At 41.0% G+C, this 19,999-nt stretch overlaps 1 protein-coding gene across 1 annotated transcript in view; it reads right to left on the bottom strand.

The window, feature by feature from the left end:
• The window catches only part of MPND (MPN domain containing), a 282,277-nt gene that overhangs the window by 46,416 nt on the left and 215,862 nt on the right, over positions 1 to 19,999 (bottom strand). Inside the window, exons 9-11 of the mRNA XM_044306702.1 lie at positions 10,202 to 10,370; positions 10,046 to 10,116; positions 9,871 to 9,960 (exon numbers count right to left, since the gene is read on the bottom strand). Coding sequence (XP_044162637.1) covers positions 9,871 to 9,960; positions 10,046 to 10,116; positions 10,202 to 10,370 — 330 coding nt within the window. The remainder of the gene's footprint in view (positions 1 to 9,870; positions 9,961 to 10,045; positions 10,117 to 10,201; positions 10,371 to 19,999) is intronic.

Genomic DNA, 19,999 nt, shown 5'->3' with positions numbered 1-19,999 from the left:
CATTTGAAGGACACGACAGATGTCCTCAAAAAAATTGGAGAACATCCATTTGGAACCCGATATGTTCATCGCTACATGTGATGTTGAATCACTTTATACTTCTATCCGTCATCATGATGGTCTGGAAGCAGCGGCATTCTTCTGGAACAGTTCCAATATGGGTAAGGCTAAGGGTCGGTTCATTATGTCCCTTTTGGAATATATTTTGACACACAATTTCTTCATGTTTGGGGGGTCCTTCTACCTACATATCCGGGGTACGGCAATAGGGGCGTCATGTGTGCCCTCATATGTCAATCAGTTCATGGGGCTGTGGGAGAGGAGGATCCTCCAGACTAATACCCTGCCAGAGGCCAGTGGCGTCCAATATTGGGGACGCTACATTGATGACATCCTGATCATCTGGCAGGGGACCATGGAAGAATTTGGCAGAATCATTGGACTGTTGAATAACAACGATTATAATATCAAACTTACGTTTAAGGTTGCCTGCACAGACGTTGAGTTCCTGGATGTGGTCTTCCAGATGGATTCAAGCGGACAGTTAATGACTGACCTGTACAGAAAGTACATTCAGTACTGCACACGAATTCGTCACACCCCGGTAATTTAATTAAAAACATACCAGTGGGGAAATTTCTACGTGCTCGGATATGTTCGTCTGATGAGACTTTGAAATTTCAGGCGAACGATCTTAAAGAGAGATTTGAACAAAGGGGCTATGGAAGGCGTTGTATTGAGAGGGCCTATAGAAGAGCGAGAACATCTAAGAGAAGATCTGCTCTACAAGAAAAAAGATATGCACAGAAGCCAAGAGATACAACCTATCAGATTTATCACCGGTTACAGCAAGAGATGGAAAGAGGTAAATACAACTCTAACCAAATATTGGGGAAAACTATCGCAGGATCCCCAATTGTGTGGGGCTATCTTTCCACATCCCTCAATGACCTTTCAGAGGGCAAGAAATCTACGGGACCATTTGGTCCGTAGTGACTATGTCCGCAGAGAGGTGAACCCGTTTGGGACCAAGGGATCCCCATGGGGGAGTAAGGAATGTGGGAGGTGTGTCGCCTGTCCCAACATGGAGAGGGCGACCCACTTCCATAACTCGAATGGTGATAGGACATATAAAATCACACACACCATTAATTGTAATACTATCGGAGTGGTGTACTGGGCCGTTTGCCCATGTGATCTTATTTATGTAGGCCTGACCTCACGCCCACTAAAAAGAAGAGTCAGGGAGCATGTTTTGTACATCAATGCGGCACGTGAGGAGGACATAACACAGCTAAAGACTCTGGTCAGGCATTTCAAAGACAAGCATGGCTCAGACGGAACTCTACTACGGATCAGAGGAATTGACCGAGTACTCATTTCAAAAAGAGGAGGTAATTGGAAGAAACTGTTGGCTCAGCGTGAGATCAAATGGATCTTTCTCCTCAATACGGTTTCACCAAATGGCCTCAATGAGAATATTAGCTATGCCCCATTCATCTAGAAAGAACCTGTGGGGTTGTGATTATTGATTACTTCTGTGCCTTCTGCTCTTTGTACATTTTGGCGACCTGCGGCCTGGTCGCCAAACAGACATGTAGTTGTATGTTTTTAACTGTATACTTTTTACTGTTGTTTATAGTATTTTTAACAGATATGTGCATTTACTACTCAGCACTCATGACCCATTATATATTCCAGATTAGGGGACAATTGTTGGATGATAATGTTGCCATATGGATGAAAGTACTTACCTCTTTTGCCTGGGATGCTGGATCCTTATGATATGATGGGACTTTGATGTCTTCTTTCTTTCTTTAGTTTATGCATATATTTTATCTACTATTGTATTTAATAAACACTTTTTTCACAGCATGTCACTTTCACCTGCACGTTGCACTTTCATTGTACTCGCACTTTATTTGATCTGGTCACTTATTTTTAGTATATTTATTGTTACGTGATTATATGACCTACATAGATAATGCATAACTCTGACGTGTATTATTTTCTATCATGTCCTTACTATATGTGCACTTTATTGGTGTTCAGACATATTGTGGATTTATTTCACACTCGTATTTGCTGCTTTGTGTGTTATTTTAGACCTGATATCTAAGTAAATGATTACATTATGAGCTGTATATTCAGCATGATTTTTATATATTTATGATATAGTATTATATTATCTGCATTATATGTTGGTTCGGATGTCCTTGATGTCTACTTTTGTATGCATAAACGGTGTCCCTTTGGCTGAGATTCATTGGTCCATCCACAGATGCCCTAGCTTTTACAATTAACTTTTGGATATATATTGTGGCTGTGTGCTTAACCACTTCAGCCCCGCTAGCTGAAACCCCCTTCATGACCAGAGCACTTTTTACACTTCGGCACTACACTACTTTCACCGTTTATCGCTCGGTCATGCAACTTACCACCCAAATGAATTTTACCTCCTTTTCTTCTCACTAATAGATCTTTCATTTGGTGGTATTTCATTGCTGCTGACATTTTTACTTTTTTTGTTATTAATCGAAATGTAACGATTTTTTTGCAAAAAAATGAAATTTTTCACTTTCAGCTGTAAAATTTTGCAAAAAAAACGACATCCATATATAAATTTTTCGCTAAATTTATAGTTCTACATGTCTTTGATTAAAAAAAAATGTTTGGGCAAAAAAAAAATATGGTTTGGGTAAAAGTTATAGCGTTTACAAACTATGGTACAAAAATGTGAATTTCCGCTTTTTGAAGCAGCTCTGACTTTCTGAGCACCTGTCATGTTTCCTGAGGTTCTACAATGCCCAAACAGTAGAAAAACCCCACAAATGACCCCATTTCGGAAAGTAGACACCCTAAGGTATTCGCTGATGGGCATAGTGAGTTCATAGAACTTTTTATTTTTTGTCACAAGTTAGCGGAAAATGATGATGATTTTTTATTTTTATTTTTTTCTTACAAAGTCTCATATTCCACTAACTTGCGACAAAACATAAAAAATTCTAGGAACTCGCCATGCCCCTCACGGAATACCTTGGGGTGTCTTCTTTCCAAAATGGGGTCACTTGTGGGGTAGTTATACTGCCCTGCAAATTTAGGGGCCCAAATGTGTGAGAAGTACCTTGCAATCAAAATGTGTAAAAAATGACCGGTGAAATCCGAAAGGTGCACTTTGTAATATGTGCCCCTTTGCCCACCTAGGCTGCAAAAAAGTGTCACACATCTGGTATCGCCGTACTCAGGAGAAGTTGGGGAATGTGTTTTGGGGTGTCATTTTACATATACCCATGCTGGGTGAGAAAAATATCTTGGTCAAATGCCAACTTTGTATAAAAAAATTGGAAAAGTTGTCTTTTGCCAAGATATTTCTCTCACCCAGCATGGGTATATGTAAAATGACACCCCAAAACACATTCCCCAACTTCTCCTGAGTACGGCGATACCAGATGTGTGACACTTTTTTGCAGCCTAGGTGGGCAAAGGGGCACATATTCCAAAGTGCACCTTTCGGATTTCGCAGGCCATTTTTTACACATTTTGATTGCAAAGTTCTTCTCACACATTTGGGCCTCTAAATTGCCAGGGCAGTATAACTACGCCACAAGTGACCCCATTTTGGAAAGAAGACACCCCAAGGTATTCCGTGAGGGGCATGGCGAGTTCCTAGAATTTTTTATTTTTTGTCGCAAGTTAGTGGAATATGAGACTTTGTAAGGAAAAAAGAAAAAAAAAGAAAAATCATAATTTTCCGCTAACTTGTGACAAAAAATAAAAAATTCTAGGAACTCGCCGTGCCCCTCACGGAATACCTTGGGGTGTCTTCTTTCCAAAATGGGGTCACTTGTGGCGTAGTTATACTGCCCTGGCAATTTAGGGGCCCAAATGTGTAAGAAGTACCTTGCAATCAAAATCTGTAAAAAATGGCCTGTGAAATCCGAAAGGTGCACTTTGGAATATGTGCCCCTTTGCCCACCTTGGCTGCAAAAAAGTGTCACACATCTGGTATCGCCGTACTCAGGAGAAGTTGGGCAATGTGTTTTGGGGTGTCATTTTACATATACCCATGCTGGGTGAGAGAAATATCTTGGCAAAAGACAACTTTTCCCATTTTTTTATACAAAGTTGGCATTTGACCAAGATATTTTTCTCACCCAGCATGGGTATATGTAAAATGACACCCCAAAACACATTGCCCAACTTCTCCTGAGTACGGCGATACCAGATGTGTCACACTTTTTTGCAGCCTAGATGCGCAAAGGTGCCCAAATTCCTTTTAGGAGGGCATTTTTAGACATTTGGATCCCAGACTTCTTCTCACACTTTCGGGCCCCTAAAAAGCCAGGGCAGTATAAATACCCCACATGTGACCCCACTTTGGAAAGAAGACAAGGTATTCAATGAGGGGCCTGGCGAGTTCATAGAATTTTTTATTTTTTTTTGCATAAGTTAGCGGATATTGATTTTTTTTGTTTTTTTCTCACAAAGTCTCACTTTCCGCTAACTTAGGACAAAAATTTCAATCTTTCATGGACTCAATATGCCCCTCACGGAATACCTTGGGGTGTCTTCTTTCCGAAATGGGGTCACATGTGGGGTATTTATACTGCCCTGGCTTTTTAGGGGCCCTAAAGCGTGAGAAGAAGTCTGGAATATAAATGTCTAAAAATGTTTACGCATTTGGATTCCATGAGGGGTATGGTGAGTTCATGTGAGATTTTATTTTTTGACACAAGTTAGTGGAATATGAGACTTAGTAAGAAAAAACAAAAACAAACAAAAAATTTCCGCTAACTTGGGCCAAAAAAATGTCTGAATGGAGCCTTACAGGGGGGGGGGTGATCAATGACAGGGGGGTGATCACCCATATAGACTCCCTGATCACCCCCCTGGTAAGGCTCCATTCAGACGTCCGTATGATTTTTACGGATCCATGGATCGGATCCGCAAAACACATGCGGACGTCTGAATGGAGCCTTACAGGGGGGTGATCACCCATATAGACTCCCTGATCACCCCCCTGTCATTGATCACCCCCCTGTAAGGCTCCATTCAGACGTCCGTATGATTTTTACGGATCCATGGATACATGGATCGGATCCGCAAAACACATGCGGACGTCTGAATGGAGCCTTACAGGGGGGTGATCAATGACAGGGGGGTGATCAGAGAGTGTATATGGGTGATCACCCGCCTGTCATTGATCACCCCCCTGTAAGGCTCCATTCAGACGTCCGCATGTGTTTTGCGGATCCGATCCATGTATCCATGGATCCGTAAAAATCATGCGGACGTCTGAATGGAGCCTTACAGGGGGGTGATCAATGACAGGGGGTGATCAGGGAGTGTATATGGGTGATCACCCGCCTGTCATTGATCACCCCCCTGTAAGGCTCCATTCAGACGTCCGCATGTGTTTTGCGGATCCGATCCATGTATCCATGGATCCGTAAAAATCATACGGACGTCTGAATGGAGCCTTACAGGGGGGTGATCAATGACAGGGGGGTGATCAATGACAGGGGGTGATCAGGGAATCTATATGGGTGATCACCCGCCTGTCATTGATCACCCCCCTGTAAGGCTCCATTCAGACGTCCGCATGTGTTTTGCGGATCCGATCCATGTATCCGTGGATCCGTAAAAATCATACGGACGTCTGAACGGAGCCTGACAGGGGGGTGATCAATGACAGGGGGGTGATCAGGGAGTTTATATGGGGTGATCAGGGGTTCATAAAGGGTTAATAAGTGACGGGGGGGGGGGTGTAGTGTAGTGTAGTGTTTGGTGCAACTTTACTGACCTACCTGTGTCCTCTGGTGGTCGATCCTAACAAAAGGGACCACCAGAGGACCAGGTAGCAGTTATATTAGACGCTGTTATCAAAACAGCGTCTAATATACCTGTTAGGGGTTAAAAAAATCAGATCTCCAGCCTGCCAGCGAGCGATCGCCGCTGGCAGGCTGGAGATCCACTCGCTTACCTTCCGTTCCTGTGAGCGCGCGCGCCTGTGTGAGCGCGCGCGCCTGTGTGCGCGCGTTCACAGGAAATCCCGGCCCTCGCGAGATGACGCGTATATGCGTCGTCGTGCGCAGGGCTGCCGCCTCCGGACCGAACATCTGCGTTAGGCGGTCCGGAGGCGGTTAATTAGATACGCCCCTTGAGAAAGAAGGAGCGAAACGTACATCGGGGTGTGCTGACAGCTGTCCGGAGGTTGGATCCCTTTTTGCTACCATTGCCCAGTTATTGTCTGTTATTTCCTTAGTGTATTGCTGCCTGTATGCCCACTTCAGGTCACCTGCAGGGACCTCATGTGAGGGCTTGTCTACACAGGGCTTTTTTGATATATCAGACACCTTTGAGGACAATATTGGTACATGAATATTTTTTTCTTTTTTAGGCACTGCTGGTATTCACTAGGTGCCTAGTTTAATTTAACATTTTGGGATCTTATACCATGCCGGTCAGCATGTGAGCTGCCATTTGCTACATCACCTGTATTGCTGCTTTATATTTTTTAGATTCATTGTCTTATATGGTCTTGTTATTACGTGTATGTAATTATTTAATAAAATTTCATATTTTGTGTATGTATGGGTATCCCGTGTGGATTACTTTTTGGGTTTCTATGTGATGACATACATCTTACCAACAGGTTGTTGGTTTAATAGGTTGTACTTTTATAGGGCAGGGTAGCTGTAACCAACACCTCCAATCTCATCTCATTAATTGGACTCCAGTTGGCTGACACCTCACTCCAATTAGCTCTTGGAGATGTCATTAGTCTAGGGGTTCACAATGAAAACAAATCATTTACTGCCCCGTGTGGTCAAAGACTATTACCAGGGTCCTCTGTATCCACAAGGGCGCACCGCTATCTTTATAGAAGACCGTACCAGTACTTCAGACAGTCTATTAGATAATATATAATGTGATTAACTAGCCATGGGGACTGGGACATTTCAGTTCGTCCCTCACTTTGAATGAGGCCTAATGGTCTAAATCAGGGATGCCCAACCTGCGGCCCTCCAGCTGTTTTAAAACTACAACTCCTAGCAGAAGCAATACAGAGTTCCTATTATTATTAACATTGCATTTTATTTTACTTACTGATTACAATTAGTGATTTTAGGTCTCTTTACGTGTGTATACATTGTACATGTAAACACACTCATATGCGTGCACTCAAATGTATATATTTTTTATACTTTCAACTGGCACTATGGTTTACATAATCATTACTGTTATATTATTCTTGTCCTTTTCTATAATCACCCAATGAGGTCTCATTTCACAGGGGTTTTTTTAAACTTATTTTTAATAGATATATATTTTAATATTACTTCAATTATGAATATTTTGAGCTTACTATGTTATGCAAATTAGGTTGGCCTAGTGTTTAGTACTACAGATGCAGTGTCCTGAAACACACTGCTTAATACTGTGATTGTGTTTTATGTAAATTGTGTTTGTATATGAGTTCCAAAATAGTTGCATAGGGAGGGGGAGGTTCTAACAAGCATCCCCGGGCTGACTCCGCCCAACACACAGTACAGAGGAGAAGGAGGTTAGTGTGTGTGATGTCTGAGGATAAACCTGCACCTCAGCATCCATCTTGGAGAGTTACAAAAACTCCAAAGTTAGTTCCATGTACCAGCCCATAGAAGGGAAAGATTACAGAAGAACCAGGCAACTCAGAGAGGGAGTGAGAATATTGGCAAAGGAAGGTAACTGCTGTTTATCAGGCTCCAGTCTGCTGTTAGGCTCTAGTTTCTCCTTAGGTGGAGAGATTCTAAGCTACAAGCTGCCCACCATAATCACTGTCCCTGATGAAGCATTAGGTGAAACGCGCGTTGGGATCAGGGAGATACAGACTCTGGTCACAGGTACGTTTATGCTTATGCAGATATTTGGTGGTTTGGTACTTTTCATCCACAGTCCAGCACTTTGCACATTATGTAATGTATTTATATGTTGTGCGGAGACCCCATATTTCTATCTATGTTTATTGCACATTTATTGTTACTTCTGGCTATCTCCTGTGTGCCAATTTCCTTGCCCCATGTGTGGTTGTAACACCAACATCATTTTATTGTGTTTTATGTAACATGTATGAATACATGTATTTATTGTTTCTTATCCGGACTGGCCGTTTTTGGTGTCCACCATAATGAAGGACAAAAAGGCCATCTGTCAGAATATAGTATTCCTAGAGAGGATACAGAAGTATATGATTATACAATACAGCAGATATAGTCCATCCCTCCAGCCTGGAGAAACAAGGGAGAAAGATTGATTGTCATAGAAAACTGCCCATTATGCAACTTCTGGGAACTAATCTGAATCACTGTAAAAGCTGCCTTGATGTCGGTGACTTTTGCATATACTGTATTGATGACCTTTGGATAAGCTTCAGTAAAGTACTGGGAGTTAGGAAACTTGGTCTCCTTATTCCACATCATCTCCTAATTTTACCTCACGGTGGTGGCGTCACGAACACAGGGGCCCAGCCACCAGAGCACCCTAAGCATACCCATTACCATCAAGGGCACCTCAACTTCCATCTGGCTTGTGTTCCCTGCAATAGAGAGTGCCTCAGAGGATTTAGTGCTGTCTTTCCCATCACTGCACGCTGACCCAGGAAGGTGCAAAACAGTGAGTACAACTATTACCCCCATCAACCCACCGTGCACTCACATACTGCCCCTGCAGTCTGGTCCGCTGTTTCGTAATTTTTGGAGATATGGGTTCAAATCCAACCTGATTTTGTGTGGTGTTTTTTCTATCTACCTCACTATACAATGTAATTTTCTATAATTTCCTATTCCTCTTTTGTCATGTTTTATTCTGTAAATACATTTTTTACATTTGTTGTGACTGTATTATGGCCTGATGAAGGCAGTAGGTCGGTGCCAAAACACATAGGGGGAGATTCATCAAAACTGGCATAAAGGAAAGCAGGCTTATTTGCCCATACTAGCCAATCAGATTGATATAAATTGGTTGCTATGCAAAATTAAAGGGTTTCTGATACCAGAATTAACCCTATTAAACTAGCTGACATTATTGATGTGCTAATGTCAGCTGAACTTAACTAGTCTATTCCTACTTTTATCTATGCCCCCGTTACTCCAGAAATATAACATATAATATGCTAATGAGTCTCTAGGTGCAGGGGGGGGCTATGCCCCTGCTCCTAGAGGCTCCGTTCTCCCACCTCTGGCCACGCCCTGCTACACTAAATTGACAGGGCCAGGCAGCGTTGGTCTCCTACTGTTGGCCCTGTCTGCCATGTAAATCCTGCGCCGTCCCGTTCAGTATTCGGCGCAGGCGCAGTGAGTGAAGACCGCTCGCCGGCTTCCTCACTGTGCCTGCGCCGAATACTGAACGGGGCGAGATTTCCCCAGCGCACAGGGCCGGCAGTTGGAGGTGATGAATGCCTGGCCCTATCAATGTAGTGTAGCAGGGCATGGCCAGAGGTGGGAGAATGGAGCCTCTAGGTGCAGGGCTAATTAGCATATTATAAAAATGATTTCTGGAGTAACGGCGGCATAGATAAAAGTAGGAATAGACAAGTTAGGTTCAGCTGACATTAGCACATCGCTAATGTCGGCTAGTTTAATAAGGTTAATTCTGGTGACAGAAAGCCTTTAAGGCAGTTTTCCTTAACACCAGGTTTGAAAAATCTCCTCCATAGTCAATAACCACATAATTAATTCTATACCTTTTGGATTATCTTCTGCCAACAGTGCCCAAAGACTTTGCCTGTTTTTCCCATTTGAACCTGTTTCCATGGCTCTATTTCTATAAATCATATTTCAAATTATACTACTTGCCAACCATTTAAATTGCACAATTTCTGGTCTTTACCATGTCATGCAAAATGTCATTAGTTAGAAAGCTGTCCTGTACAAATGTTACTTCAACCTCCATAGGAATTCCATAATCATTTGGACGATGCTGAAAGAGAAGATTGAGTTTAATAAAAATCACTACAAAATAAGCAACAAAAACAAGCATGTGAACTTCTAAGTTTATAACTAACCTCAGCTGGAGGCATAACCCAGAATGGACAAATTGTAGACTGGACTCCATGATTTCCACGGAAGTATGGGGCTAATTGGAAGTAAGCAAACAGCTATGAAATGAACACATTTTCAAATAGAATGGATTTGGGAGGCAAATGAGGAAAATTTCTCACCACATATCAAGCCCAAACATGGCTGGAAACTGTTGTCTGAACCCTGTAGTTTTAGCTGATAATCCATCTGAGACTCAATGTCCTGCAGGGATGGCAATGCTGGACTAAAGGGATGGCTATGATACCAGCCAACCAAAGACAGACCACGTAGGAAAAGACTGTGATAGATCTGGTTGGGAAAATAACTATAATGAATAAAGAGAATATGGGAATGGAAAAAATAAAAGTGACGTCAAAAACTGAAAATGTATATGTTAATTATGAAAAGACTCTAACAGATCATACTTAAAGGGGCTAGCAACTTTAAAGGACAATTTCTTAGAAGGTCATAGGTTAAATTATGGCATATACAACCAAAACTGTCTTTATATCTTACCAAGCTCTGCAAATGAAAGTCCCCAACTGTAAACACCGGAAAACAACATTCTCCACATCCATAAGTCTTAAGATGGCGGCTGTTTCTTCGCACTGTAGCCTCACACTGTAGCCTCACACATCCAGCACTTGTGCAGATACATATTTTGCTGCCTTTGTCTGTTAATGTGCTAAGGGCATTCAGTTAATGTACAGTTCCTGGGCAGAAAAGCACACAAACAGGAACCATGGAGGTGGTGGTTACATGGGTGAATCACTTGACCCTCTCTATCTTACGTCCTCATTGTTTATAAAGATTGTACATGGGAAGCAGGTGACCTCATATTGTAGAGTCAGGATAAGATAAAGACAGTTTAAACTGTATGTGCCGCAACTTAAAATGTACCTGTCATTTAAAAGGAATTTCAGACTAAGCTGCCATATGTGTATTGTAAGAAGGTGCAAGGAATCATCGTGGATGATAGGTACGTGTCACGAGGTTCCTGGCCTTGGTGGAGTAAGAGCCGGTTTTTATGTGTCAGCAGCAGTTGCTGTTTGACACCTTGATACTTAGTATGGCTGTAATAGCTGATCCGGGATGGCTCTTATTGAGAGTAGTCAAAGTCCTGGGTGGGTGACTACTCCTCATGTTCCAATCTTGTCATTCAACATCAAATGGTGGATATATTTCTCTCTTCAGTATCTGTCCTCTCACTTTAAGTTATTTAAAGAGGACCTTTCACCAGAATTAAACTTCTAAAGTAACTATACAGGCATGTAGAGCGTCAATTGCCAAATTTGCATATTAAGAAAAAGTATAACGGGAATGGACCTGCCATCAACAAAACAAAAGCAGCATTTTTGTCAGGTGAACTACAGCTAGGTGTCTATGCAAACAGTTTAAAATGTATTAACAATTTATTAATAAAATTTAATTTAAAAAAATCCAACATCTACAAAAAAAATCTGGAAAAATTACCAATTCGAAGTGCTCAGAGATTATCAAACCACATACAATAGTCAACAATTGACATTTACCATGTCTACTTTCTTTCATTTTCTTTTTTTCAGGGGACATTAGAAGCAATCACAGAAAATAATGTACTATAATAATAGATGCAAGCATAACATATGGACTTGATAAAATCTGAGACACTTGGTCAATACGTTTTGATCAAAACACATCTAAGCCCACCTACCAAGCGACAAGGTGGTCTCAGTTTAGGCGGATCCCACGCTAGGACCTGCGGCATTCATTATCATATCGTGCAGGATAAATTTTTTCTCGGACATTAGAAACAGAGGCGAATTGGCCATAGACCTTACAGGAAAATTTCCCGGTGGGCCGATGCCCAGGGGGCCAACTAAGCCCTCCTCTCTTCTGTTGGCTCGGTACACAATGAGCTCTTAGCAGTAATTAACACTATAAAAATCAGGTACCTGGCCAGTGACCGCGTATGCCCTCCTGAATTAAACTGCTATGGCCTGCATCTCACCTACTAAGCTCCCTGCTACATATCTTAATCAGAGACAACTGGAGAAGGAGGACCGAAAATGGCATATATTAATGGCACCCACAAAAAAACAGCTTTTTGGGCAATATATTGTGCTGCTCTGTGGTATACGGTTGTGATGGGACAGTATTTTGTGCTATGGTATTGCTGACCTTGCCTACTTGTGTTGCCACACCTTCCCTAAAACATGGGGCCACTTTTAGGTTTTTATTTTACAGGGCCACCTTAAGTTCCCAGTCTGCCCCTGATTAGAAGGCTTATAACTTTTGTAGCTATATTTTAAAAACCAACAATTTAAAACAGCTTACCAACTTGCACTGCACATGAACAGCATGTGGCAGGCGCAGCACTATGAAGTGCCTTTTGCGCTGTGGCATTAGAAGAATTTGATATCTCTGACCAGACTGTCTATTACTCTGTAATTCCTCTAGCGCCGTTCTATGGAAACAGTAGGGTTAAAGAGCACACCAAATGCTTGAAATAACTTCTTTATTAACTTGAACTTTTCTTCATATAAAACAATGCTGCCCCTCCGCAGCAGATAGTCCATGTACAAAACTTGTGTTGAAAAGATATCACAAAATAGCGGTATGCATAAGACGGGTGGTTCAACTGTTCCATCTTGTCATTCAACATCAAATGGTGGATATATTTCTCTCTTCAGTATCTGTCCTCTCACTTTAAGTTATTTAAAGAGGACCTTTCACCAGAATTAAACTTCTAAAGTAACTATACAGGCATGTAGAGCGGCGCCCAGGGACCCCCCTGCACGTACTGTTATACCTGGGCGCCGCTCCGTTCTCCCGTAATTGCCTCCGGTATCTTTACAGTTAGGCTCCACCCAGGGGAAGCTGCCGTCGGCTGATTCTCCCATGCTGTAGCGCTGGCCAATCACAGCGCTCAGCTCATAGCCTGAGAGAGAAAAAAGCCTCTCAGGCTATGAGCTGAGCGCTGTGATTGGCCAGCGCTGCAGCATGGGAGAAGGAGGTGCCAGCAGGTTCCCCTGGGTGGAGCCTAACTGTAAAGATACCGGAGGCAATTACGGGAGAACGGAGCGGCACCCAGGTATAACAGTAAGTGCAGGGGGGTCCCTGGGCGCCGCTCTACATGTCTGTATAGTTACTTTAGAAGTTTAATTCTGGTAAAAGGTCCTCTTTAAGCACTTTATGATCTCTCTGAGAGGTATATCTGAGGTCTAGCTAATAGTTCACTTGCTGAATTTGGTCACAATTTGCAGTATGCAGTTAGAAGTAACTATTTGCAGATTGGTTGAGCATGATCTGGTATGATTGTATGCAATTTGGATTGCAATATAGAATTTGAATTGTGAACTTTGTAGTTTGTAATTGGTGTAACTGTAAGTAAACACAAATATAACTGGTTCAGTATACAGTTCTAATCACTATATTAACAGTAGGAACATATAACTGTTTTAAATACCTATTTTGGCCTCTATGCTTCCATAAAACACAGCTCTTAGTGGAGTTCAGCTCCTCACTCTGGTGAATAATGATTCCAGCAGCTCCTGCTAGGGGAATTTTCCACACAAGCAGTTTGTGAGGCTGGCTGTAATACTCCTGCCCAGCAACAACAGTTTACCTCTATGCTTTCTGTTGTTTCTGCTGTCATTGAGCTTACCTTTCTTACATTATATAATGAATCTTAAAGGCATATTATCTTTTCTGCTTCTGTGAACACAATATATAACCGTTTTATGACATCCAAACATGAAATCACTGTAAATAACTCTGCTTTTGTCTTTAACACACAAACATAGGAACTGTATTAAGGTTATTGGCAGGTTTAGCTGTATAAACATATAAGCTATATTAGCAACCTAGGCCAGCTACACTCCCACCAAAATTACCTGTAATTCTATGTTCTTGGTAGTAGGACTTAAACATGACTTTAAGGAATTTTCCATCAGGTTCTCAACTTCCAAGTGTCTTTTATCACTCAAGTAGAATAACTAACTTCTGGATAGGACGTTCCAACCTGAGTGGAGTAGTGAGACGTTTTCCTTTTTGTAAAGTTTTGAGTCTCCTATTTGTCACAACACTCTTCTTACTAGTCTGTCTTCATCCTCTTGAACTTCTAGAACTTTGGCCAATTTCTATTGACTTAGGTAAATCTTCTTCTTTGACTAATACTGTCACCAACTTGAACATTTCTTCTGGGTGTTTGCCATTTACTTCTTAGCATCAGATTGGCTAAAGACTTTTTCCTCGATCTATTCCAAAACTGTTCTGATAGATATTGAACTCTTCGACATCTTCTTTTGGCATATAAATCCTATTTGGTAAACTTGCCAGGTGGTGGATGTATGCAATCAGACTTAAGGTGAAGTAGATGGTTGGGAGTTAAAGGTTCCAAACTTGTTAGATCATTGATGTTATCAACTGTAAGTGGACGACTGTTAACAATAGACATTACTTAATAGAATAGGGTCCTAAGTGAAGCATCATCTATTCTTCCGGTGTTCTTTTTCAACACTGAACTTAACACATTTCTTACAGTTCTGATTTGTCTTTCCCAAACTCCTCCTGTGTGGCTTGCACGTGGAGCATCAAGATGAAAATCACACAGTTTCTCTAACAAATACTTTTTCTTTATCGATCTCTTTTAGAGCTTTTTTCAAATCATTCTTTACTCCGACAAAATTAGATCCTTGGTCAGAGCTAAGCTCTCTGACAGTACCTCTAATGGCTATGAAACATCTCAAGGCGTTGATGAATGCGCCAGTTGACATATCTTCTAACATTTCCAGGTGAATTGCTCTGGAGCTTAGACATGTAAATATTAGTCCATATCTTTTGTACTCCTTGCGGTTCTGTTTGGTGATTAATGGGCCAAAACAATCCATTCCGATATAAAGAAATGGTGCTGATGGGTTTACACGATATGCCGGTAAATCTGCCATTCTCTGTTCTTCGGTAGGTCTACGTGCCTTTCTGCAGACTACACATTTACTTATATACTTTGCTATAACTTTGCTTCCTTTCACAATCCAGTAACCACCTTCTCTCAAACAGCTTTGAGTAAAGCTCCTTCCTTGATGCAAGGATTTGTTGTGGTAGTGATCAATAATCAATCTTGTGAAGGTAGAGTTTTTGGGTAGAATTGCTGGATGCTTAATTCTGCTAGTTAACAATGCATTTTCCAGTCTCCCTCCCACCTTCAGTAAACCATCCTGCAGAACAAGATTACACTTGTACAATTGGTGGTTGTTTGGAAGCCTTTTAGGTTCTTGACTAAGTCTCTTCATTGCTTCACTGTATGATCTCTGTTAAATGAGTCTTATGACTGTTTCTTCAGCTTTCATTCTTTCTTCTATATTCAACAATTCCTACTTTCTGATTCCTTTTGCCAAACGTTGAATTTGAGCTACTACATTTATGACCGTATTCCATTTTGAACATCTGGCTAGTCTTTCAAGTATGTCATCTTGACACTTGGCAGCAGTGCTCAATGTTTGCACGACTTTTACTTCTGGATCACCCATAGACAATTCTTTGTAACCTTTACTGGGCGTTATTTCCTTTTCCCAAAGGAACTGTGGGCCTGTGAACCAATTAGAATTTTTAAATTCTGTTACATTCAGGCCTCTTGAAGTATGATCTGCTGGGTTATGCTTTGTGTCAATGTGATGCCAATGTTCTGGATTTGTTATTTCACAAATTTTCTCAACTCTGTTGGTGACAAAGATATGTAATCTTTGAGCTTCGTTGTTTATGTATCCTAGGACAACTTGTGAGTCTCTCCAAAAATATTCTTAATCTATTTTCAATTCCAATTCTTCTCTCAAACTTGCTTACTGATGCTGAAACTACAGCTGCTGTCAGTTCAAGTCTTGGTATTGTCTGAATACTTGTAGGAGCAACTCTGGCCTTTCTCATAACCAGGGAACAGTGTATATTTTCTTCTCCTAACACTCTGATGTAGGAGCACTGACCATAACCATAACTACTGACATCTGAAAAGTGATGAAATTCTATTTTCTTGTACTTTCCGAAATCATGAGGTACAAAACATCTGGGTATCTGAACTTCTCTCAAGTTTTGCAAGTCTCTTATCCAATTCTCCCACCTTGGCCTCAAATTTTCAGGTATCGGTTCATCCCATCCTAACTTTTGCATAATTTTTGTAGTCTTTTTTTTGCTCTAAGGATTACTGGTGACAAAAATGGATCATATATAGAAGCTACTGCGGAAAGAATGGTGCGTCTAGTTGCAACTTTCTCTTCAATAGATACTTCAAAGAAGAACTTGTCATTCTCTACATTCCATCCCAATCCAAGTATGTTTTGAACTGGAAGATTATCATAATTGAGATCTACATTCTTCATTGATGATGCACAGAGTCACTGATGGATTCCAATACCTCTCTGTTGTTTGAGATAAATTTGTGAAGGCGCAGGTTTGCTCTTGCGCATAACTCTTGGCTTTCTTCCACTAGTTCAATTGCAGATTCTGTGGACTTATAAGACCATCATCTACATAAAAGTTTTTCTTCAGAAAATTTGCTGCTGATGGGCAATCCTTTTCAGATTGGCCAGGTACTTCATACCATAATTGGCTCAACCTGGAGACGATGCTGCTCCAAACAAGTGTACTTTCATTCTGTATTCTGCTGGCTCTGTATTTGTATCTCCATCTTCCCACCATAGAAACCTCAGGAAGTCTTTATCTTCATTCTTCACATAAAACTGGTGGAACATCTTTTTAACGTCACACATGACCACTATGGGATACTTTCTGAATCTACAGAGTACTCCAGGCATAGTGTTTGTATGATTTGGTCCTTTTAGTAGATGATCATTCAATGCAACACCATCGTACTTTGCTGAGCAATCAAATACTACTCTGATCTTATCTGGTTTCTTTGAGTGGTAAACACCTTCTTTAGGTTGGTTATTAACTTTCTCTGCATGTCCTTCTTCGAGGATGCCTTCCATGAATTTCAAATAAATATTCTTGAGTTTAGGATCTTATACCATCCTTTTCTTCAAACATTTCAATCTTGCTAGGGAAACATTTCTGTTATTTGGCAGGTGAGGTCGCTCTCTAAAAGGTAAGGTCATTTCAAGATGACCTTGTTGATTCTGCTGAATAATTTCTTCTAGAGTTTGTATGAACTTTATATCTTCTTGAAATACATGCTTTTCTTTAGAACTTATGTTTCCAAAGTCAAATTCAATCATCTTAATTACTTTTTCTGGACCTACAGTTGGTAACTCTTGGACAGTTATTCGATGACACAATCCTGTCACCTGTCTTGAGTTTGCAATCTTTAAAGACCCGACTTGCACTGTGTAGCTGGTCAGCTATGACCTGTCCTAGATTGCTAATATAGCTTATATGTTTATACAGCTAAACCTGCCAATAACCTTAATACAGTTCCTATGTTTGTGTGTTAAAGACAAAAGCTGAGTTATTTACAGTGATTTCATGTTTGGATGTCATAAAACTGTTATATATTGTGTTCACAGAAGCAGAAAAGATAATATGCCTTTAAGATTCATTATATAATGTAAGGTAAGCTCAATGACAGCAGAAACAACAGAAAGCATAGAGGTAAACTGTTGTTGCTGGGCAGGAGTCTTGACCAATAACAGCCAGTCTCACACACAACAGGAGTTTTGACCAATTACAGCCAGCCTCACACATAGCTTGTGTGGGAAATTCCCCTAGCAGGAGCTGCTGGAATCATTATTCATCAGAGAGAGGAGCTGAACAGACACGCACTCCACTAAGAGCTGTGTTTTATCGAAGCAGAGAAGCCAAACTAGGTATTTAAAACAGTTATATAATGTTCCTACTGTTAATGTAGTGATTAGAACTGTATACTGAACCAGTTATATGTGTGTTTACTTACAATTCCACCAATTGCAAACTACAAAGTTCACAATTCAAATTCCACATTGCAATCCAAATTGCATACAACCATACCAGATCATACTCAACCAATCTGCAAATAGTTACTGCTAACTGCATACTGCAAATTGCGACCAAATTCAGCAAGTGAACTATTAGTTAGACCTCAGATAAAGCTAGTTGCTCTTGCATGTCTCATCTCTCTTGCATTCTTTTCTTCTAAGGATTTTAAGACTTAAGATGATGTTACTGGATTACATTCTATCTGTGCTTCCTTATTGACAAACTCAGAGAACTGTTTAAAACTTGGGAAGTTCTTTCCTAGAGCTAACTGTTCAGTCACATAGCGATTCCATCTAGAAGCCACTTCTTCAGGAGCCACTTCTTTGCTAGCATCCTGTAGTTTTCTAGATAGTCGTTCAGTACTTCTAGACCTTGAACATGTGGGATGGCATTGCATGCTTGCAGGAAGTCACCATTCAGTCTTTAAGGAGACATGTGTTTTCGTGATATGATGCGACGTTCTGCGCTGACTTGCGATGCCCTGTGCAGACTAGCGATGCTCTGTGCAGACTTGCAATGTTCTGTGCTGACCTGCGATTCTTTGTGCTGACTTGATGCAATGGCTTGTATACACTGCTGTAGGCTTTAGGCCTAGTGACGGGAAACTAGCTGGCTGGAGTAAGTGGTCTCTCCATGGATAGCGGTGCGGGCACTCTAGCTCTGAACTTTGGCCTCCCACAATGCGTCTCTTTCTCTCTCTAGGGATCACAGGAGGGTTGGCGCTCTTTCTTTGACAATTTTGCCGTTCTGCCACTTTAAGAGTGGGCTGCAGTTTGACTAATGCACACGTTCTATGGCCGCTATGGTACCTCCGCTGAGGTGTCTTTGCTTGCTCACTCAGGGAACAGTTGCTGTGCGGTGGTAAATGATGGCGCTCCGCTGCTCTAATGCGCTCTTTACTTTGCAGTATTACATGCGCTATCACTTTGCCCTCTGAGGGTAATGGTTCCACTGAGGCAGGCGCAGCACTATGAAGTGCCTTTTGCGCTGTGCCATTAGAAGAATTTTGATATCTCTGACGTTTAGTCTAACCAGACTGTCTATTACTCTGTAATTCTTCTAGCCCTGTTCTATGGAAACAGTAGGCTAAAAAGAGTACACAAAATGCTTGAAATAACTTCTTTATTAACTTGAACTTTTCTTCATATATAACACTGCTGCCCTTCCGCAGCAGATAGTCCATGTACATAACACATGTTAAAAATATATCACAAAATGGCGGTATGCATAAGATGGCAGTTCAACTGTTCAATCTTGTCATTCAACATCAAATAGTGGATATATTTCTCTCTTCAGTATCTGTACTCTCACTTTGTTATTTAAGCACTTTCTAAACTCTGAGAGGTATATCTAAGGTCTAACTAATAGTTCACTTGCTGAATTTGGTCATAATTTGCAGTATGCAGTAACTATTTGCAGATTGGTTGAGTATGATCTGGTATGGTTGTATGCAATTTGCATTGCAATATGGAATTTGAATTGTGAACTTTGTAGTTTGCAGTTGGTGGAATTGTAAGTAAACATACACATATAACTGGTTCAGTATACAGTTCTAATAACTATATTAACAGTAGGAACATTATATAACTGTTTTAAATACCTATTTTGGCCTCTCTGGTTCCATAAAACACAGCTCTTAGTGGAGTGTGTGCCGAATCAGCTCCTTTCTCTGGTGAATAATGATTTCCCACACAAGCTATGTGTGAGGCTGGTTGTAATTGGTTAAAACTCTTGCTGTGTGTGAGGTTGAGTGTGATTGGTCAAGACTCCTGCCCAGCAACGACAGTTTAACGCTATGCTTTCCGTTGTTTCTGCTGTGTCAATGTGCTTACCTTACATTATATAATGAATCTTAAAGGCATATTATCTTTTCTGCTTCTGTGAACACAAAATATAACAGTTTTATGACATCCAAACATGAAGTCACTAATAACTGCTTTTGTTTTTAACACACAAACATAGGAACTGTATTAAGGTTATTGGCAGGTTTAGTT

Source organism: Bufo gargarizans, chromosome 1 (genome assembly GCF_014858855.1).
Source record: "Bufo gargarizans isolate SCDJY-AF-19 chromosome 1, ASM1485885v1, whole genome shotgun sequence".
NCBI lineage: Eukaryota > Metazoa > Chordata > Amphibia > Anura > Bufonidae > Bufo > Bufo gargarizans.
The sequence above is the reverse complement of the archived record's forward strand: the minus strand, read 5'-3'. Positions and strand labels throughout refer to the sequence as shown.